Source organism: Takifugu flavidus, chromosome 15, assembly GCF_003711565.1.
Source record: "Takifugu flavidus isolate HTHZ2018 chromosome 15, ASM371156v2, whole genome shotgun sequence".
Classification (NCBI taxonomy): domain Eukaryota; kingdom Metazoa; phylum Chordata; class Actinopteri; order Tetraodontiformes; family Tetraodontidae; genus Takifugu; species Takifugu flavidus.
In genome coordinates this window covers 13,002,842-13,023,480 of record NC_079534.1, presented here as the reverse complement: position 1 = coordinate 13,023,480, position 20,639 = coordinate 13,002,842, and the positions used below count along the sequence as shown (strand labels likewise).

The following is a 20,639-nucleotide window of genomic DNA, read 5'->3' as shown; positions in this document are numbered from 1 at the left end:
GATGTTGTAATAACAGAGTATATAAAATAAGCCACTTCCCCAAAGCAGCGCATGCTGAAACTGAAGCACTAATTAACATCCACTTCCAGTCTGGCCTCTTTTCTATATTCTGTTGCAATTTGTCACACAAGAGTTGAGCAAGATGGCTGTTGACTTTTCATTAGGAACCCAGGCCCAGTTCCAGGGGCTTCACCCAGCTTTGACTTCCCCGATCCAAACCTTGTTTTTTTGGCTAAAACACTCATTTTTATCAGGTCACAGCTATCCAGAATTAGGCCGATTCTCAGGCGACGTATTTCGGACCCTCTAAGAACTAAGTGATTTAAAGGATGATAAAAAGCCCCATTCTCAAATTCTCACATCGGTCTCTATTCAGGCCTTACAGGGGTACAGAATGTGGTTTATGGGTGGGCCTGAGAAAAATCTTACTGGGCCTGGAAGTTGAATCAAAAGATATAAAACTGGCAGCCTGGTGGGGAATTATAACATCTCTACTTTGTCAGAAGGCCGCCGCATGAATAATATCTGTAAAAGGAGAAGAAATTGTTCCTGGCATATCTATTACACTGTACCCCTGCTGTAGATCTGTGATTTCCCTTTGCAGACAAACCTGCTCCATCAGGATGTGGGGATCTTAGACACTGGGTGAGGTGACTTTATTTTTCTGAACCTCAAATCAAGACTCAAAGCGCTTCCAGAGTTTGTAGCATTTGTAAGAAATGAAACTGTCCAGCGGCTTACATCAATGTCCTTCCCGTTCCAACACTTTCAGCTTCTCCTATGGCTGAAAACGCCAGAATCAATTCCAAATTGGTTTCGTTCCACCCACCGATCTTGCTGAGACCTGGTTAAATGGGTGTTGAGAACAGGTTTTACGCACAACAAATGACAACTTTAGATTTTTATAACACTTCAACATGGACCGTTTGTTACCACAGACTTCAGAGATCTTTAGAAACAATAAATAACTCCATCGCTAAGAGTGCTGGGTGTGTTCGTGTGTTTCCTTTATTTGGGATTTCCCTTACATTTAGTGTTACCTCCTTAGTGACAGCAAGCTAATCACTATTTCCATAATATAGTTAAGATTTTTAGCCAAGCTCAGATGTAATTATACTGTAATAATCATAATGTAATGAGATAATTACATTTACAGATTTACCTGCCTTATTTAGATGGAAACACAGAAAATGCAGACTGTCATGTACAGCGATTAAAAGCAGAGAGGAAGTATTTTCTGGTCAATCTTGCACTGCAGCACGATACAGTATTTAATAATGTTTGTCAGTGTAGCACAATGCAAAATACTGTAAAACAGTAATGTTACGACGGAAATTGCAACAAATAATGGCCTGAAAACACAGACATCACTGTGAGGACACCAGAAGAAAATGTACTGGAAAACTTTTCACGGCTGTTTTACGACATCTTTGGAAATTACATGCAGGCTTTGACAAAGTCTTTTCTTCCTGAGCCCACACCCTGGCCCTCACTCAGCGGTAACTGATGTCACCTCAGACGGTAAAGAGCTATCGGCTTCCCTTTCAGCTGTCGAAGACGGCAAGAAAATTGGACTAATGTCCTGGAATCAGCAGCGACGAGCCAGCAAACTCAACTAAAGGGATTAGCATTTCTCTCACGTTTTGATAATGTACAAACAATAGCAGACGTTTGTGCTGTCTCCTCACTGAATCTGAACATTGTGATGCCTTTCTCTACTGTGTTCTTTTCGCGGGCCTTCCAGGGAGAACAGGGAAAATGTGCTGCATACACGATCGGAGGGAAGAGTCCGAGATGTCCATTAAGTGCAAAAATGAAACATTATTCATTAAATCTAACTTGACTTAATGATAGCAACATCTGTAGCAAACATCATTTCCCAGAAATGCAGGACACATGAGCCTGTATGATTATATAATTAGAGCAAATGCAGAAGAAATCCTGCAACCAGGATTATGCAAGTCCCTACTGTTGTATTCCAGTCTTGACACAATATTGATCCTGTGAGGCCACTTTGTAATCTTACAGTCTCAGAAGGACACGGAAACTCGGCGCCTGTTGCACTGTCAGAGCTACAGCAGTCTCTTCATGCGGCAGGTGTGCTTTCCTATTTGCATGGTGGTTCGGTCAGTGGAGCTGGTCAGAACATCCAGAACCTCATCCTGCCGTTCCAGCTCCGTTTCTGCCTCCAGGGCCAAGTTCTTCAGCTGCAGCAGCATCTGCAAACATGCACAGTTTTTTTTAAAGGAATTAAAAAGCAGTCCCATCGTAGGGATCAACTTGGCAGCAAGACTGATAAAATCAGCTCAAAGGCTGAAACCAATGGAAAATTAGTGCGTAGTGTTGCTCGGTGGAAGATATGTAGTGTAATATCATATATGTGTGGGTTGAAGGTAAACAGAGACTAAAACTGTGTATGCTACGGTCAATAAAACAACTTAAATACGAAGATGTGCCAAACAAAACCTAATAAACCCCCCTCCAAAACCTACCACCGTGCTTTTTAAACCAATATTATGTTATGCTACAGACGTTCCTCTCAAACACGCAGGAGACGTCTCAGGTTTCGCTGCCGTGCAGTCAGACAATGCAAATGAGTGCAACAGCATTTCCAGGTGGCAGTTTTACAGTCATGAAATCACTACATTTACTCACTTGGGCCACTGATGGTTGAGTTTTTTTCTGAGAATACCTGACTGAGATTAGGTGTCATAGAAAAACACACAAAAAATGCATATTTTTAGCTCATGCTTATAGAAAGGTGAGAGGAGCAAAGTCATTATTAACTTCAAAATTAAATATTTAGTCTGGAACTAAGAGTAAAGTATAGGAGCTAAAATGTCTCCAACTCTTCGCTGAGTGGGGTATCGCCCAGAGTGCCACAAATAAAGACTAACGTTTTTATTGTTGAAACGTAATCATTACGGACCTTAAATGAAAATACTCAAAGAGGAACATTTGTTAAAGAATTGGACGTGGAAACCAATGGTTGCCTCAGCAAACAAAACACAATGAACTAGATGTAACTGACTGGCTCAAAACTTAATTTGTGTGTTGGAAATATATTGTATTGGCAATAACTGCTGTCTCTAAGTTGTTACTGTGTACAACTGTTTGCCCGGTACCCAAAAGGTGACAGTCACTTAAAGTAATCAGTGAGTACATTTAAAGTGGGGCTGCACGACACGACACAAATGTCTCCTTTGTAAGGTGTCACACGTTATATTCTAAGATGGATTCTATGCATTCTCCTCACCATTTCTGTGATTTCTTCTGGATGGAAAACTTTTTGTAAAGGCTGACAAAATGAATGAGCTGGTTTCTTCCTCTCTTAAAAAGTGGACTTGGGTTTGTGGTCTCACTAAATAACATTTTAAATACACACAATATGAAATAATAACTGTGACAGTTAAATGTGGTTTGGAATGGAACTGTCAAACTACATGTTGCTAAAAACAAAGGGTTATTTGCTACTATATATATATCTTAAACAAACAAAAATGGAAAGTATAAATGTCACGGGAATACAAATCATTTGCAGCAACAGCTCTCACCTGTCTGAGCTCCTGAGCCTCAGTCTGGCTGACAGATGGCTGGAGGACAAGCTCTTGCAATTGGGACAGCTCTCCTGCAGGGACCTCCAGTGGAAGCTCTGACTCTTGGCATCTCTGCTGTAAACCTGAACCCATGGGTGGACAGAGTGAAAAAGTGCAGTGAGCACGTTGTTTATGATGAAGCCAGACAGTAAACTCAAAGTATGGCAAATGAGGCAAGAAGGGCAAAGTGACTCATTGAAACACGTAAATAGCGATGTCCAGAATGTTTTTACACGTGGATACACCCCTTAGTGCAAACACACAAAGGCTGAAAAATAGAATTTTACTGCCACTTAGTGGTCACTTGTATGGACGACATGGAAAAAGGGAAACAAGACAGACATTTCCTACATTATCCTAACCTCACCTTTATAAAAGTCTGGACTTTCCAGATGACATGGGGATGAAGCTGGAGTTCTCCTGTATTCACACATATACTCCATCTTCTTTTTGTACTGCATCTCGAACACAGACAGTGCTTCTGGCATCTTTGCAGACAGTAATCTCCAGCATATATCGGGCTTCCCAATAAACCGTTGGCGAACAGTGATCTCGTATGGGCTGTGGACTTTGATTTCATCAACTTCGTTACGCTCAAAACGGTGGAGGAGCTGGAAGTTTTTGTCGTGGACCTCCAGCGAGGACACGTGCACCAGCAAGCATCCAGGTTTTAAGTCTGAGTCCCCACTTTTACTTACTACAGCTGGGATACTTGTGATGACTCTATTTCTACCAGATCCTTTGCTCAGTGCAGCAGAGGCGGTGGCAGCAGCTCTTGCAGCATCCTCAGCCTTCACTTCCTGCTGAGCCCTCCATGGGAGCTTGCCAAAAGGCCACCAGGAGGGGGTCTCCAGCTCTGTCAAGAGTCTGCAACAGTAAACACAATTCAGGAATGGGTTATTTCATTGTTATGTTAGGTTTATTGCATGCTAAAAAGCTATAAAGCCAGAAACTGAATATATTCGGAGAAGAATCAAATTCTTACTTGTTAGCAATGCCAAGGTCAGAGTCAATCTTCTCCAGTCCCTGCATCATATTGTCAAACTGTTCTCCTTGTTGGCTAAGAACTGTACCAGTGTTTTCCAATCTTTTCTGGGCCCCGGCCATAAGATTTATTAACTCCCTACCTTTAGAGACTTGACTTTCTGCGCCACAAGCTTCAGAGCTGGGGGATAGAAGTCGTTCTCTCCAGAAATGCTCGATCACATTGTAAACCACCACCCTATTGGGTTTGAGGGAACCAAACCAGTGTTTCACATTGCCCTCCTCGAGCACTGTCAGAGTGCTGAAAATGAAACTGGATGATTCCATCTTTAGCTCCATGATCCTGGAGAGGGGGAAGCTCACAAGGCTCTCTTTACTCTTAACAGAGACGAAGCGCAACATGGTTCTGGTGAGACAGAGGGTCCCGGTTTCCCATCGCTTGTCGTTGTTGATGTAGTAGGAAGCGGACCAGCTGTGAACAGCTACATCCCGGCTCATTTTGCAAGCAGTAACACTAGGATTCAGCTACAAGGTCAAATAATGTTACCACACACAAGCGCAAATCTTGTTTTTAGTCCAAAATTACACTATGAGGACACCGGTACAAGCATTATTTGTGTCCTGACGATACTTTCTTAACACTAGTAAGAGCACGACGCACCAGATAAACAAAAGTGAAGGGTTCGCCGTCGCCGTCAGCACATAAGAATCGATGTTTCAATGCCGACAATAACATTGAAAATTAGCAAAGTGTAATGTAATGAAACGTAACACCGGTGGCTTCGTTTCAGTAATGAACATATACCGTAGATTGGTCACTTCCCTGCACGTTATCACATATTTACGTTCCACTTGATGTTTATTGCGGAAGTGACGTCACGACAGAGTACGGCCGTGTTTACTGTCCGACTCGAAAATCGATCTGTCAGGGGGAAAAAAAGGTTGCCACGACGATTAGGGCTCGGAAAAAAAACAGATTTTATTTGATACCTCTTGATTTGGCTTCGACAAAGAGCAATGATCTAATAACCAACGTTAAAGTATGCAGCGATGACAAATACCGGAACACAACATTCTTAATGTTTACGTGCCTTTCGTTTTCGCGATGGAGTGTCTTGCAGCGACATGTCAAAGCAGGATTTGAAAATCCCTTTTGATAGAATAGGTTAAAATAGCTGTAACCGGTAACAACACCAACAGTGTCCGCTATGTAATGCCAAAGCAACTAACTCGCCATCATCTCCTTTCATTTCTTACCATCTAACGTTGACAGCTAAGCTCGCTTTCTGGCTAGCCGAGGTCTTGTTTACCATCATGGACCGAGAGGCGTATCGCAACTGCTGCAGCTTAGTTAAAATACCGAGGCAGTCTTATGAACAGTTTTGGTCTTCACATTTTGTAGATTACATCGACAAAGAGCTCAGCTACTCAAAGTTTTTCAAAAAATACTTGCTCCCCAATCACCCATGCATGTTTTCAAAAAGGTTCACAGAGGACTGGAAGTGTAGAAAACAGTGGGTGTCTGAGGAGGGGAAGCCTAATTTTCAGAAACTGCTGCAGGATTTTGGTAAATACGCGCGATAATAATGCAGTGACACATTACTTTGCTGCTATCTTAACTGGTGTGACATGCAGATATTTGCTCTTCATCACAGATGAGACTCCTGTTCCTGTTGCCAACTGCAACGCAAAGGAGTACAATGCGAACCCCAAGCAAGTCATACCTTTTAAAGAATTCATCCACTACTGGAAGGAATACATCAAGAATGGCCACTCATCACCTAAAGGATGTCTTTATCTTAAAGACTGGCACATGTCAAGGTACTGCTGATCATACTAGCAGAGAAGTGAAGCTTTAATACTGTAACCGTGTTATTGTTGCTTCGATGTTATTTAACAGGGACTTTCCAGAACACCATGTTTACACCACTCCTCTCTATTTTACTTCTGACTGGTTAAATGAATATTGGGATACACTTCAAGTGGATGACTACCGGTTTGTCTACATGGGACCTAAAGGCTCATGGTGTGGAGATTTGGAGATTATTTTTTGCACTACCCAAATTATATAATAGTCATCTCAATATGTGTTTACATTGGTTCCATGTTATTTTATTCTCCCCACTAGGACCCCATTCCACGCAGATGTTTTCCGCTCCTACAGTTGGTCCGCAAACATCTGCGGGAGAAAAAAGTGGCTCCTGTATCCTCCAGGTCAGGAGGACTTTTTACGAGACACTCACGGTAACCTCCCTTATGATGTAACGTCAACCGAACTTCAAGACAGAGGCCTTTACCCACAGTCGGAAGAAGCCTGTCAACCTCTTGAAATTATTCAAGAAGCAGGAGAAATTATTTTTGTCCCCAGCGGCTGGCATCATCAGGTTTATAATCTGGTAAGAATTGTAAACGCTCAACTGTTTTAACAGATTCGATCTAGAATGACTCTGGATAATGTTGCTATTTGAAAACATATCCACAATGACTCTGAAGGGAAAAAGAAACATTAGGATATGATTAAAGAGTGAGCTATTTTTATTTTAAAGGATATGAGAAAAATATGAAACCTTTCATTTTGGATTTACAGCCATTTTTGGTGAGGCAGCTTCTTTTTCAGCAACTCCCATTGAAAAATATATAATGTACAGCAGTTGTTTTTTCCACCAGAAAAAAGGCAGTGTGCATAAGATGTATTGAAATTTTTGTAAAACCTTGCAGTCTAGTTTTGTCCATACAGGCAAAAACATCCCATTAACCACACTTTTTTAAAAAATATATTGTTTTGTAATAGTGACATGAGGATCCTTTATAATGTGTTACAGGAAGACACCATTTCTATTAACCATAACTGGTTAAATGGCTGTAACGTAGATATCATGTGGCAGTTCCTCCAGAATGAGCTGTTGTCTGTTCAAAAGGAGATAAGTGAGTGGAGAAACACAATGGACTCATGGCACCAGCACTGCCAGGTATTGATTAATCGTCTTCTTCCTGTTGATATGTAGTGACTTTAAACACATTAGGTCAGTAAATTGTTTCATTCTTGGTTGTTAATTTTTAGGTTATCATGAAGGCTTGCTCTGGTATCGACTATGCAGAATTTGCATCGTTTCTGAAAATCATCGCCGGCAACCGAATGGCATTCCTGAATACTTGTTCCTCGGTGGATTCCTCGGACTACCCACGACACCTCTCGGAGACCTTCACGAAGCTGGGTCCCTTTCACGCTGCCTTTGATCTACAAAGAGTAGCAAACATAATTGAATGCTTGGTCTGCAATGAAGACTTTAAGCGGCTCGATCATACAACTTTAACTTTGCAGCCAGAAATGATGTTACAGCAAATTCGGGATACCATTCAGTCCACAAGGGGGCAGCATCTCCTTTATCAGGATTAAAGACAAGACAGCAATGTAATGACACGCTTTGATGTAATACTTGAATGTGATGTGCTGATTTGTAAGGTGCTTTAAATGTGAAGATGAAGTTAATTCTCTGCCTTTGGTTTGAGGTCAATTCCAATCTCAAGTGTTTATTTTCAAGTTTGCACTGAAAGATAAAGTGAAAAAAGCAGCCTTGCATCGTTTGTCATTTATTAAAGTTCCAATGGCTCATCACAGTTCTTTTTACACAGTGCTGCAAAACATTTTCATGGAATATACATTATAACTTAGGACTGGTGAAAACAAAAGTAGGTTTCTTGCAAACACAAACTAACCACAACTGATTCAGTCGTACTGTAACATGACTATCAAGTGTTGAGAGTGTAACACACTTAAGTTCAGGGTTCTGTTGATCCAAAGTTTGCTGCCTTGATAATTTTCCTTGAGGCAACTAGTCCGTAGAGCTGCTTTTAGCATCATCAGGCCACCAATCTGGCACAGAAGCCTCAAGCGTTACCGTAGTGTCGTGCTTAGATTTGACTGTCAACACCTCTTTGGCGTTAGCCGTACGGACAAGGCTCAGACCCAGCTTCCCAACCCCTGCTCGATGTTTCCCAGCTGGCTTGCCCAACTGCGTTTCCAAGGCAGCCCCGTCCTCAAGGTCTTGGACTGGAGCCGACAAACGTACTGGCATCAGCCGCTTACGAACCACCCCAGTGTGATGAGTCCTGGCTGTCAGTTCCTGGCCAATGTAACAGCCTTTGCTGAAGCTGATCCCCTGCATGTAGACAAGATTTGACTCCAGTGGTAGTGCAACTCCAGGGGGAAGGTCCTTCACGCCCTCGGGAAGTCCTGAGCCAAAAACCACAGCAGGAAAAAACAAAAATACATCAATGGATGTCTTCACACAAATCCTCTCTTAATAACAACTCCATACATTTTGGTCTTACCTATTGCATAGCGATGTCTGTGGTACTCTTCTGTGTCACCCTTCTGACATGATGTCAGGATATCCAACGGATCTACTTGATTGTCCAAAACCAGCCTCCAGCCCATTTCATTTGCTCGTGGATCGGCTTCCAAAAACAGAGCTTTATCTGGGGTGGAGAGTTCTGGTTTACTGGCTACTTGTCCGGTCATTTTCTGCTTTGGAAGCACGGCCCACACAGACAGCTCTGCACAGGGGTTTATGTTGACTTTTCTGCGAAGCTTGTATATCTTAAAATGTCTTAAGAGTGCATCCTTGACCGTAGAGTCACACTCGATGAAAACGCTGGGTCCTGCATCAGATTCTCTAAGTCTGGGAAAAGTCATAAAATAAGCACTTCTTATTAATCAGAAAGTCAGTCACACCTTCTTAGGCTGCCTAATATACTTTAAGTTGTCTTCCAGAACAGAATTACAATATTCTCTAACAGCCTTTGCTGACGCTTATCCCCTGCATGCAGCATATTACATGCTGATCTTGAGCTTTGTAACATTAATTTACTTTAACAAAAGAAGCTGTATAACATTTAAAACATTATTAGAACCTACTCCACAAAATAACACACACACAAGCATATATACATAAATACATACATACACTTGGAACCCAGGGGTCTAACTTGAGGACACTTTTCTGGAAGCTTCTATCAGTAGCTGCTTCGTTGGATAAGACGTCGCACCCTCGCGTTCACAGATAACGCACGCACATAAACAACAAAATAAATGTGCATACCTGTACAATATGATGTCATAAAGCGTTCTTCCTTGCACGTTTAGCATATGCGCGTACATTGCCTTTGGCTCCGGCTCCTCCAGCAGACCTACATCGTTGGTGATCAGCCCCTGGAGGAACGGGCTGGTGTCCTGTCCCTGGAGCTTAACGATGGCCCTGTGAGGCAGGTGGTAACAGGCAAACTGTGCAGAAACATCCCCGAGAGTTTTATCCTTACTGTACTTGTTGACTCGCGTCCCAACTCGACCCCAAACACCGGTTACGCACATATACCGGTCAGTGTAATTTCTGGCGTATGCGCGTAAACAGCCGGCGGAAGTGAAAGTTTTTCGGGCAAAACACAAAAATCCCATTTTGTAAAATAGTGATAGAAATATATTTTGCGTGCAAGTTAAACGGAAAATGCCGGAGATGGCTACATGTCACAGGACTTCCCGTATGACTTCTGTAACACGGCGTCCATTTTGAATTCCCACAATGCACTGCTCCATATAAATACAATGACGCGCGTGAGTTTTAAATTAACGTATTGTGGATCCACAGATCCCTTATCTGTGTCATTCAGATGGTTGGTTCAGAATTGAGTGTAAAAAACACGAATGCCTGGATCCCTCCTGCCCCGTATCACCGGTTCAGACTGGTGGCGGTGAAATAGTGTGGGGATGTTTTCTTGGCACATTGTGGGCCCCTTAGTGCCAATTGAGCATCATTTAACCAGCAGGGATTAGACAAGCAATAAGAGGTGTATAACATTCCTCGGAGGGTGGAAGAATACAAAAAAGTATCCCCGCACACTTCACAAGGGGGAGTTTTTCCCTGCCACTGTTGCTTGTTAGGGGTCAGGCCCTGGGATTCTGTAAAGCGCCGAGAAACAATTATGATTGTAACAGATGCTATATAAATAAAGATTGATTTGATTCACATAGCAAAATGTGTAACTCATTACCAGGTAAATAACTGAAACAATACTATATGGTAATCCAGAAAACAAAACTGTTGGTAGAAGCAAATGTTCTTTTTAGAAGAAGAGGGTCTTTGTTGTTTTGTGTTTTGATGCTGGATACAGCTATTGTGTACAGCAAAGTTCTCCAATTTACATCAGAAAAGTTGGACAATAACTGACATCTGGTGCTACCTTTCCGATAATAAATGCCATGGAAAACGTTTTTTTCTTTACACACATCAATAAAACCCCTAGATCCGTGTATTAATAACATCTTTTATATATTGTGGAAGCATTTTCTCTGGAAAATTGCACTGCTTTTCATTTTTATAGTAACTTACCTGTTTTTAAAGTCTAATTTATTTTCCTTTAAACTACAATCAAGACTGCTGTTGTAGCACATAACAAAATGTTCATTTGTATCTTATTTTGTTCTACTCAGAATATGAAGTGTTCAATGGTGATCAAACCTTACGGTAACAGTATCCTGCATGAATTATCACACACCTAGTGAAACTTCCTAACGTGTAATAACAGTGACAGTACCGGTGCCTGATATTGCCGCGATTTCAAAATAAAAGCACGGATTTAAAAATAAGTACACAGAACAGCTGCGATTACCACTGCAATATCACAGAGGTTTCAAAAAAGTTTATTACATCATGACTAGGTTGCTAGAACAGTCTTTAGAAGCTTGAGGCACTTTGACAACCATGAAGGCGAATAAATATTACTCTGATAAAGATAAATATAACTGTTTCAAAAGGTAAGGATTGGTTTTATACTATAGTCTACTGTGTGTAACACTCTTAGTTCCCATTTGTAAAGCATGCATTGGTTTCAAACTGGAGGAAATCAGTATTTAGAGTAAATGAGAGTTTTGCACACTGATGATCATTGTGTTTACCAGACATGTCTACAACGACACAGCCTCCAGAGATTTTCTTGAAAATATTTTACACTTGCTCTGCTGTCAATGAAACACAGCCACCCTAAATCTGTATTTTTCGAACCAGCAAAAGACGGTGTGCTTCAGAGAAATTGTACACTTGGTTTACTACTGTTTTTTTTAAATCTTTAATCTTAATAACTTCACTTATTTCCTTCTTGATCCATGTCAATGTCATTCTTAGGAAATATATCTAAAAGCAGTCTGTCTGTCATTGATAATGTAGCTGCAATTATTGGTGTGTAACTAGCTATGCATATATTAATCGCGTCAGAATGCACGAACAAACAAAAGAAAACTGCTTAAAGATGCTTGATACTGAAATTGATCATTTTGTAATTTTTTGTGATTGACATTTTCTGAGGCTTGTCCATAGCTGCATCCCTGGTCTCTCTATTGTTTATTGCAACCCTGGAGACAATGTGTTGCTGTTATTTTGTGGAATCTGTTCATCTAGATCCAAACGGAGCTCTTTCCATTTTTTACAATAGTTGCAGCCTTCTCTGTGGCTGATTTCGGCCTTGCGCCCTGCTTCTCTTGGACTGCGTTGACTCTGTTCTGCTCTGCGATGGTGCCTCCAGACACTGGACTGCTGGTTCTGGAGGTTTGCTGGTTTTGTTTGGTCTGGTAGGTCTGAAATGCCATATCAAGTTGCTCTTGCGCAACTCTTAGGTGCCGGTGTAGGCTTGCGAGATCAGAGGGGATGTTCTCGTCCGGGCTGATGCACTGATGCTCCTGAGCCACGTTGGCTACGTTCTGCCCATGGGCAATGAGGCTGTTGGGAATCCTGCTGGGTTTGTCTGTCTTCATTACGAGGTTGTACCCTGGAGGGGAAGCTGTAATATTGCGAGAAAAAGGGTAGCCGTAGGATGACTGTCTGCCCCTGCTCCTCTTCATGCGAAGGGTGTCCCGAAATGTTCCCATTCCCAGGTGAAGCATCTCGCAGATGTTTAGCACAAGACAAAGACAGCTCACCACGTACATGATAAGGAGGAAGATTGTTTTTTCTGTGGGTCTCGAGATGAAACAGTCCACTCTGTGTGGGCAGGGGATCCTGTTGCATACATAGGATGGACTAACACGAAAACCATAGAGAAGGTACTGTCCAGCAAGGAAGGCAATTTCAAAAACAGCTCTTGACATCAGCTGAAGGACGTAGATCCTCATCAGGCCTTCCTGCATGATTTTTCGACGGCCGTCGTATTTTGGTGGGTCTTTGCCCGTGCTGTTCCCCGGTTCTGGTTTGGCATCTTGCACCTCCAGTGTATCCTCATAGATCATGGGCTCAGCGTCGTCATCTTCGTCCTCCTCTAAGACGCCCTGCAGGTGATGGCTCTCTCTCCATCTGGAATGCGGGGGAGGCTTTTTGCGAAGCCTGTGGAGTTTCCTGCGCTCCTCATCTGTACTCCGAGCAATCTTGTGAATGGCATAGCCCATGTACATGATGGAAGGAGTGGAGATCATGATGATCTGGAAGACCCAGAAACGGACATGCGAGAGAGGGGCAAAGGCATCGTAGCATACGTTGTCACAACCCGGCTGCTTTGTGTTGCAGGTGAACTTTGTCTGCTCGTCCGAGTAGATGGATTCGCCTCCGACTGCCGTGAGCACAATGCGGAAGATAATGAGCACAGTCAGCCACACTTTCCCCACAAATGTGGAATGATTGTGGATCTCTTCCAGCAGACGTGTGAGGAAGCTCCAGCTCATGTTGCTGTGACAAGCTTTTCAACTAGAGTCTGCAAAGAGAGAATTCACACAGCGATAAGAAGCTTAGAGACCAAATATGTATTTATTTTCCACAGATCCAAGTGATGGCTGCAACATTTGATTACAAATCTACTAATTTGTCCTCTTTTTTTTTTTTTTTTTTTTTTACACAATCCCATAACAAATTTCATGACAAATTTCAAATAATAAATTTAAGTTTTAAGATGAGATGGGTATTATTTGGTCACTTCATTTCTTGACTAGAAATCCCAACAACTTTCTCTAACAGCAGGGACCGATTTCTCACAGACAAAGGCTTGTTTTCATTCATGACAATAGTGTCAGGGGTTATGTCATCCGGCCCCACAAAATGAGGGTTTTCTACCACTCCAAGAGGGTGTCAGCGATAACACAAGAAGGAAATGAGAGAGTGGTGAATATATAAAAGCACATTGTGCGCCGATCTGAGCGCCCTCTCAGAAACATACGCGCCAACGAATGCACACAAACAACCAGATGACATGAAACCTTCCACTCATTTTCTTCTCACGGTCGTCAGAGGCTGGATGGGGTGAGGGGAAAGTTTAACTCATTCATCCTCATGGATGAAGCGTGCAGTGGCTCTGGGCTCCCTGGCGTGGGATGTGCCGTCTCCCCTGCCATCTGAGCGAACAGGAGAGGCTTGTTGCTTTGCCACGCGGGTTTGCCTGCGCCGGCTCAGGCGCGGCTGACACTGGGGAGGGGGCACAGCCTCACGGAGACAGATGGCATCTATGGTGGGCACGTCATGTCAGCCAACAGACAGTGAACTAATGTTTGAATTTAGCATTTTAGCGTAGCGAAACTTGATTTCCCCTCCAAATACAAATTTGAAAATTCAGTTTGTAAATAGGGTTCATCTATTTTTCACAACTAAAAGAAAACACATTTCTTCAGTTCATCTTGATTGTTCTTTTCCACCATTGGTGAACTAATGAAGTCAGTTTATAAGCACATACTCAGCAGAGTGTGGCTGTTGAGGTCCGGACCAGGGATTCCATCAGAAATAAAGGTATAGGTTTAATAGACAACATTACTAACCCTTTGTTAAATTGTTGGATAAATGTGTTGCAAATTGATTTCGCATTTCAAGATGCCAATTAAAATTTTATTTTATTTTTTTCAGATTTAAGACAAACTCACAGCTCAGTATTTTAAGTTAATACTTAATACTAATAATTAATACTTTTAGTTCCGATCCATTTTGGGGGGGCACCACTTTGACCCCTGAATTTCCAGCTCATAAAGTAAATGAAGAGACCCACCTGGAAAAGTTGCATGTGTATTTCCCATCCTGAAGGAGTCCTGACTAGATGCCTGCACACTTATCGGGTTCCGCATCCATCCCAGCACCCAGGCTTTCTTATTGGCAGCATTCAGACTGACAAATAACAGAAACGATACAGAAGTGATTAAACCAGGCGTGCAATTTCGACAGTTTCCCCTCAAGTGCACGGTGAGGTCTTGCTGCTGCGAATGCCTCACATTCTGGCATGTGTCTGGTTTCTATTACACCAGCCTGCCTGAAAAGGAAGTATAAAAAAAACTAAGGCAGAGGAAGAAAAACTCCTCCTCTGGCAAATGACCTTCATCCAAAAGGGTTCAGACTTCAGGATATCACGCTGCAGCTTGAAACGAAAACCCGGCTGAGGCAGCGTGTTAATCGCAGCACTGACAAGTCGTCCTCCCCCCAAATGCTCATATACAAGGTTTGTAACACAGGGCATGATGGTCCCTCTCTCTCCCCCCCTTGCACTCGCTCTCCCTCCCCCCCTCTAAACACTTCCCTTTTCAGATGTGTTTCCATCAACTCCCACTTCGATGTACTCATCTCATGTGGCAGGTTAATGGTAACTTCAGAGATGGTGAATACAGTCGTGGCCGAGTTGGAAGTTTTCCAATCTACTATTCAATCTAACATGTACTCCTACTGCATGCATGTGCACAGCCATACGTGCACCATCTTCACACGCCCTCTTCACACCTTAGTTGTCGCACATGAACACAGCAAACACATTGTCTTCCAGTTACATAAGAGTTTACACTTGGGCGTTGTTGTGACGAATCATGTTTGGGCAAAGGGACAAAGACGTGGAGGAAAGAGGAGACACCGAGACAAAAGCAACCTTGCTTTGGTGCAGATCCGTTAGAATGTAACCAGTGGGTCCGCTCAGTCATATTCCGTGTCATAATATTTAGATCATCCATCCAGGCAGTTGGCCAGATAACCCAACAGCTGACTGGCCGCCCTCAGCCTTCCCGCTACGCGCCTGGTTTCCGACTTGATGTTTATTCTCTCAGCTTTCATCTCATTATACAGAGGACATATTATAACTAAGCGGACATGATGGATTTTTTTTTTCATTTAACTTTTCAGACGAAGACCGGATATATCTGTGAACACCCCCCCGCATATCCCAAGGCACCTGTTTTTGATTTAAGATGACCCAAAATATATATTTTTTTCCAAATCATTTTTTTTAAGATGTTCCAGATCAGGTTGGTTTAGTTTTGAGTTTGGAAACTCTCACCTGTTTAACAGAGGACACACAAAGGGGCCTTATCTGGCTTCTATCAAACAAATGGGTCTGCTCAGTGTCTTAGTGACCATTTTATTATAATGTTTCTTTCATAAGACCATTAATAAGCCTTAGTTATGACCTGTGTACTGCTATAAAGTGAAGAGTAATATTCAACATCAACAAGGCCTACATGTTCCGGAATACAGATTTCATGCCTCCTTGATTTTATTTGCTTAATATAGCCACGATGAAAATCTACAGCTCGAACTGTAGTGAAACACTGGGAGATAATGTGAGGACATGTTTAGATGTTGCGCTGTTCCGCTCGGCCATCTGAGCCTGTAGGACCCGTCCTCCAGAGGCGTTGTCTTCTGGCCTCCCCGCTGCGTCTGACTGAGGAGATGTGGCGTAGCGAGCACGCCCAGCGCTGCACAGAGGAGAAGGAGATGGGGGACGCTTCTGGAAGGATCGGAGGATTTGGGGTTTGGACATGTGCTGTCCCTGAGGGATGGATGGGCACGTGTTTTCCACGTTGCAGCACATTCGTCTGAAATCTTTCTGTATTTAAGAGTCACGGATGGGTCAGTGGAGACGGCTGATAAATTAACATTTGGACAAATTTTTAATTGAGTCTGTTTTCCTAGACAGCTGAACTTGCTGTCCATGTTTCACAATTTACACTCACATTTTACAGGTTTTAATGCTGTACTAGTGTTTCTTATTTTAATTGATTTGGAATATTTTTAGCTCTGATTAAGATTTGGATCAGTGGATCCAGTGTTGCATTGCGTTGATCTGATTTAATCGTCGCCCAACAACAGCAACATTTCCCCACCCTTAACGTCATATATGGAGCTATTTGTAGTTTATGTGTAGTGTGAAGTGCATCAACTGCTGCTATTGCATTCACAAAGGACAGAGGCCAGCACAAACCCCGGGTTATCTGTTCTGTCAGGTTCAATTTCGATGTTCAATAACAGCACACTTTGATGCACAATATAAAAGTTTAATGCCGGATGTCATTTAAAGCTCAACACAAATCTTAAATTGTAACTGTATCTGTATAAATGGGATTATTCTTTAATCATACAGCAAATTTAGCTAATAAGAAACATAATTCCAATAAAGACTTTGCCTCTTTTCCTCCGATATTTGCTCATCAAAATGATACAATAATAATTGAAGATCTAAAACACAAGTGTGCAAATGCGCAGTGTCAAATCAATGGCTGCTCTCTGCGGATGTGCTGTCCCCGTGTCCTCAAACAATCAAGGCTATTCTAGCTTTGGGAAACTGTAATTCATGTTGATAAGTATTGATTGGAGCCCCTACAGCAAGGAAAATATTATAGCGTCCCCCTGTAAGACACTTTGTGACATTGCTGTTGTCACAAGGACTGGCATGGTGTGACAGCCCAGTCAGGGATTTTTTTTTTTAAAATATTCATCAGGTTAGGGTTATATTTAGAAAAAAAAGGGGGAGGAAATGGGGTAGCATCTGTGAAATATGAGCATTTGAATAAACATTACATGACAGCTCACAAATAAACACTGACAAAGTTTATTTTGGGGGGATAAAATCAATGAATTAACTAGTATTGAACAGAAATTCTGTCACATGTTTCCTTTTGATAAATTCTCAGATGTACTGAATGGTTAATATTCCGAGGCTAATGAGAGGATTATTGTCGCCAAACCGATTCACTGGTTCACCTTAAGAGGTCAGCAACAGCTGTGAGGGTTGAAGCAATGCAACATCTCGACAACTCTCCTTGGACGCCACCAATGTCACCACACGAGTTTGTATTTACCGAGCAAAGTTGATGCGAGCGGACGGGGGGGCTGTGGAGGTCTGTGTTTATGTAACAGATCAAGCTCCGTCATGTGACTTCGATGTGCCCCCCCACCCTCAGAGAAAAGTGACACAAGACACCAGAGCAAAAAAACAAGATGCAACTTGGTGCTTGGGCTGCTCTCTCCTCATTTCTCCCACTATCATTAAGCTCTTCTTACCAGACTGTGGTGGTGGGTGGTGGGCTGTCCGAGAGGCAGCCTGAGAGTGGTGGCAGTCCCATCTCATTTGTTCATATTTCTCCCAGTTTCTCAGCAGAGCCTCTCCTACCCCCAGGGAAAGTGTGTCCCGTGCCAGTTTTACTAAGGCTGGACTCCAGTGAAGCGACTGAGATGAAAGGCCTTGAGGTAGATGCCAACCACTTCCTTCAGCGAGGGTTCTGCCTCTCCCACATCCCAGTAAAACAACTACCAGAGTGTGTTTTACAAGCTTTTAGCACTGCCTGCACACAACAATGCTGTTTATTTGTTTGCTTTTTAAATTAATATTATAAGATAGGGGTAACAAATGTCCAGTTACATATATTGAAATATAAGCATCCTAACCTTAACCTAAACACAATTCTGAACTTGAAGTTTGGTCTTAAGCCCTTAATAGCCCTTTGTGAAGACCAGACCTCATGTTGCCTATGGAATAAGTGTTCTGGTCCTCACTATGTAGCAAATAAAATGAACACCCCTTATACTTGCTACATAGTGAGAACCAATCTTGACAAACACACAGAGAATTTAATATATTTAAAACAAATAAATAAAAACGCAGCTTTGCCGTCTGAAGGCCTCAATCTTTACCCTGATCCTGTCTTAGCCAGCCTTGTCATTGGCTGACATGGGGCAGCCTAAAGGAACAGCAGACATTTGGGGTCATTTGGCCTATCAGAGATGTCGACGGCAACTCTTTCCTTCCCGATGTCTTCCTGCCACTGTCCTTCACCAGCCCTGAGAACCCCTGGCACTGGTAGAAATGCTGCAAGGACCTTTGATACATGTGCATCTCTCTTGCCTCACATGTGTTTCATGGATACTTAAATGAAAACTCTCTCTCTCTGTCTCCTAACACCACTTATTTTTGTTTTCCCATCTCTACTCACCTCTACCTGCCTCCCCTCTTTATATCCCACTGCTCTGCAATGTTAATTGGTGGTCAGGTACCAGGGAGTTTAGAACTGTAATCTAATATTGCACTCACATTGGTGTCATTTGTATAGGGGAATGATTGTGTCTCACTGTAACTCGCTGTGGACAGAAGCGCATCTGCTGTTTCTTCAACCAATATGTCCCTTTTCCACCAGATGGCGATGTAATCAAAGAAGCGACCAATGCTCAAAACTCGATTTCTCACTGAAATATAATTAATAATAATAAAAATAGTAATAATAATAGTAATAGTATTAATATAAATGGTCTCACAAACATTATGTTCTTAACATAAACACTGAATTCTTAATGTGTGAGTCCACAGAATAAAATTCTTCTTAGTAAAAAAAATAAAAATAAAACAGGAAGTAAAAGCAACTGTAGCCCCATTGTTTCAGGTTTCGTGGACTCATTTCCTGTTAGGTCCCCCAGGGTCGGTGTTATTTATTTATTTTCAGTGTAAAATGACTAATAAATCATCACCCATATAACACTGAGACCAGAGGGGTCATCTAGAAGGTTTTGACTGTCTTTCTTCTGTGAGCTCCTTTCTTTAATGAGACCAATACTTTCTGTGTTCAACTAGAGTAACCAGCCTGAAGAATATGCTCCTGGCTACTACAGCTATTGCATTCCAATGTTTTAGGTCTATGTTGGGAAACAACTGAAACCACTAAAGTCAAAGCTTTTGAGACAATAAAGTAGAAAACCCCAACCTAAGAGTATCAGTCTTAGGTTTTTAATGTGTAACAGTTGAGCGCAGAAATCGCAGTGATAGATATAAAGAATGACATGAATTAAAGCAGTTTGGGGCTTTTTCATATCCACAGCAATATTTACAAGACAGACAAGAAAATAAATCAGTTCCATACTGCATCTTAACGTAAGTGTGTGTAACATGGTGGGGGAGATGGTGCCTACCTTCCAATGTAGCTCAAGCAGGCGTTGACTCTGTGTTTAACGGCAGGCCATCCTAAATGAGCATCCAGGCCACCGTCTCACTGCTCAGGCTCTGAGGCAGGAAAAAGAAGCACAATGGGTATTTTTTCTTCAAACCCTTTCACCACCAAGTACAGACAGGACACTCAGGAGACTGGCCTCCTGTCAAAGACACTATTGTTTCACCAGACGGCCTCCCTACTTTTCCATTCATTTTCCTTTAATGGATTCACTCTGAATATAATAATATGATGCAGCTGAAGGCCTCAGGATCCTTCCAGGTCCCGTTATCATCATAGTTCCTCTTACAAGAAACTGTTGCACGTACTATGGGACAAAAATAAGGAACAAACTGACAAATTGAAAAGCTTTTTCTCCACACACAAGTGTCTTACTTCAGCCTGAATAAACCACCCACAGTGTGCAAGAGCATGTAAACTATATTGTAATTATTTTCCTTTTTAAAAAAAAAAAAATATATATATATATATTTGGCTATTTTGAGAATATACCAAATTTTAAAACAATATTAATATTTCAGGATTTGTTGAGCCTTTTAACAGCAGTCAAGCAGCACAAGTGCAGCTTTAACAGGGACATTCATCCAAACATGCCGGGGATCAGAATGTTCTGTGCTTGAGCACAAATGGATCAGCCAGTTAATCTGGAGGGTTCCTACTCATTCAGACAAAGTACTGCTAGTCTCGTATGAATCCATCCAAAAACAACAAGCAGTGGAAACACAGAGTAAAAGTAAGTTTACACGAAGGCCATGTTCCTATAAAACTGGGATTGATCTCAAACATGACTTATTTGATTTGGCTTTTTCTCGTTAACATTTCATTCTTTTACACACATATAAAACCCG

At 42.1% G+C, this 20,639-nt stretch overlaps 4 protein-coding genes across 9 annotated transcripts; 1 reads left to right on the top strand and 3 right to left on the bottom strand.

Moving 5' to 3' along the window:
- Nucleotides 1–990: 990 nt before the first annotated feature.
- Nucleotides 991–5,078, bottom strand: snap47 (synaptosome associated protein 47). Of its 2 annotated transcripts, XM_057056314.1 has the most exons (5): nucleotides 4,582–5,078; nucleotides 3,964–4,463; nucleotides 3,555–3,679; nucleotides 2,656–2,696; nucleotides 2,057–2,219 (listed from the first exon to the last, which is right to left on the bottom strand). In XM_057056314.1, the coding sequence occupies exons 1-5, from the start codon at nucleotides 5,076–5,078 to the stop codon at nucleotides 2,204–2,206; spliced, it is 1,179 nt and encodes a 392-aa protein (XP_056912294.1). In that variant the 3' UTR covers nucleotides 2,057–2,203. The 2 variants fall into 2 exon arrangements, with proteins under 2 accessions (XP_056912293.1, XP_056912294.1); XM_057056313.1 differs by lacking the exon at nucleotides 2,656–2,696 and having other exon boundaries at nucleotides 991–2,219.
- An 816-nt stretch (nucleotides 5,079–5,894) lies between these two features.
- jmjd4 (jumonji domain containing 4) lies at nucleotides 5,895–8,152 on the top strand. Of its 2 annotated transcripts, XM_057056311.1 has the most exons (6): nucleotides 5,895–6,147; nucleotides 6,236–6,401; nucleotides 6,481–6,606; nucleotides 6,709–6,976; nucleotides 7,403–7,549; nucleotides 7,642–8,152. In XM_057056311.1, the coding sequence occupies exons 1-6, from the start codon at nucleotides 5,895–5,897 to the stop codon at nucleotides 7,975–7,977; spliced, it is 1,296 nt and encodes a 431-aa protein (XP_056912291.1). In that variant the 3' UTR covers nucleotides 7,978–8,152. The 2 variants fall into 2 exon arrangements, with proteins under 2 accessions (XP_056912291.1, XP_056912292.1); XM_057056312.1 differs by lacking the exon at nucleotides 6,481–6,606.
- Nucleotides 8,153–8,155: 3 nt separating this feature from the next.
- iba57 (iron-sulfur cluster assembly factor IBA57) lies at nucleotides 8,156–10,165 on the bottom strand. 2 transcript variants are annotated; one of them, XM_057056319.1, is made up of 3 exons: nucleotides 9,683–10,165; nucleotides 8,913–9,256; nucleotides 8,156–8,814 (listed from the first exon to the last, which is right to left on the bottom strand). In XM_057056319.1, the coding sequence occupies exons 1-3, from the start codon at nucleotides 10,033–10,035 to the stop codon at nucleotides 8,414–8,416; spliced, it is 1,098 nt and encodes a 365-aa protein (XP_056912299.1). In that variant the 5' UTR covers nucleotides 10,036–10,165; the 3' UTR covers nucleotides 8,156–8,413. The 2 variants fall into 2 exon arrangements, with proteins under 2 accessions (XP_056912299.1, XP_056912298.1); XM_057056318.1 differs by having other exon boundaries at nucleotides 8,913–9,262; nucleotides 9,683–10,164.
- Nucleotides 10,166–11,237: 1,072 nt separating this feature from the next.
- Nucleotides 11,238–19,898, bottom strand: gjc2 (gap junction protein gamma 2). 3 transcript variants are annotated; one of them, XM_057056317.1, is made up of 4 exons: nucleotides 19,754–19,853; nucleotides 17,858–18,138; nucleotides 14,589–14,704; nucleotides 11,238–13,313 (listed from the first exon to the last, which is right to left on the bottom strand). In XM_057056317.1, the coding sequence occupies exon 4, from the start codon at nucleotides 13,282–13,284 to the stop codon at nucleotides 12,028–12,030; it is 1,257 nt and encodes a 418-aa protein (XP_056912297.1). In that variant the 5' UTR covers nucleotides 13,285–13,313; nucleotides 14,589–14,704; nucleotides 17,858–18,138; nucleotides 19,754–19,853; the 3' UTR covers nucleotides 11,238–12,027. The 3 variants fall into 3 exon arrangements, with proteins under 3 accessions (XP_056912297.1, XP_056912295.1, XP_056912296.1); XM_057056315.1 differs by lacking the exon at nucleotides 17,858–18,138 and having other exon boundaries at nucleotides 19,754–19,898; XM_057056316.1 differs by lacking the exons at nucleotides 17,858–18,138; nucleotides 19,754–19,853 and adding an exon at nucleotides 14,910–15,026.
- Nucleotides 19,899–20,639: the final 741 nt, after the last annotated feature.

Excerpts from the sequence above, each read along its gene's own strand:
- iba57 (XM_057056318.1), bottom strand. The coding sequence starts at position 10,035 with ATGGGATTTTTGTGTTTTGCCCGAAAAACTTTCACTTCCGCCGGCTGT. Across the intron at positions 9,263-9,682 it reads TATGACATCATATTGTACAG|ACTTAGAGAATCTGATGCAG; the intron begins GTATGCACATTT and ends GACTTTTCCCAG. Across the intron at positions 8,815-8,912 it reads CAGACATCGCTATGCAATAG|GACTTCCCGAGGGCGTGAAG; the intron begins GTAAGACCAAAA and ends TTTTTGGCTCAG.
- snap47 (XM_057056313.1), bottom strand. The coding sequence starts at position 5,078 with ATGAGCCGGGATGTAGCTGTTCACAGCTGGTCCGCTTCCTACTACATC. Across the intron at positions 4,464-4,581 it reads GACCTTGGCATTGCTAACAA|ACTCTTGACAGAGCTGGAGA; the intron begins GTAAGAATTTGA and ends TTACTGTTGCAG. Across the intron at positions 3,680-3,963 it reads AAGTCCAGACTTTTATAAAG|GTTTACAGCAGAGATGCCAA; the intron begins GTGAGGTTAGGA and ends CCATGGGTTCAG.
- jmjd4 (XM_057056311.1), top strand. The coding sequence starts at position 5,895 with ATGGACCGAGAGGCGTATCGCAACTGCTGCAGCTTAGTTAAAATACCG. Across the intron at positions 6,607-6,708 it reads ATGGGACCTAAAGGCTCATG|GACCCCATTCCACGCAGATG; the intron begins GTGTGGAGATTT and ends TCTCCCCACTAG. Across the intron at positions 6,977-7,402 it reads ATCATCAGGTTTATAATCTG|GAAGACACCATTTCTATTAA; the intron begins GTAAGAATTGTA and ends AATGTGTTACAG.
- gjc2 (XM_057056315.1), bottom strand. The coding sequence starts at position 13,284 with ATGAGCTGGAGCTTCCTCACACGTCTGCTGGAAGAGATCCACAATCAT.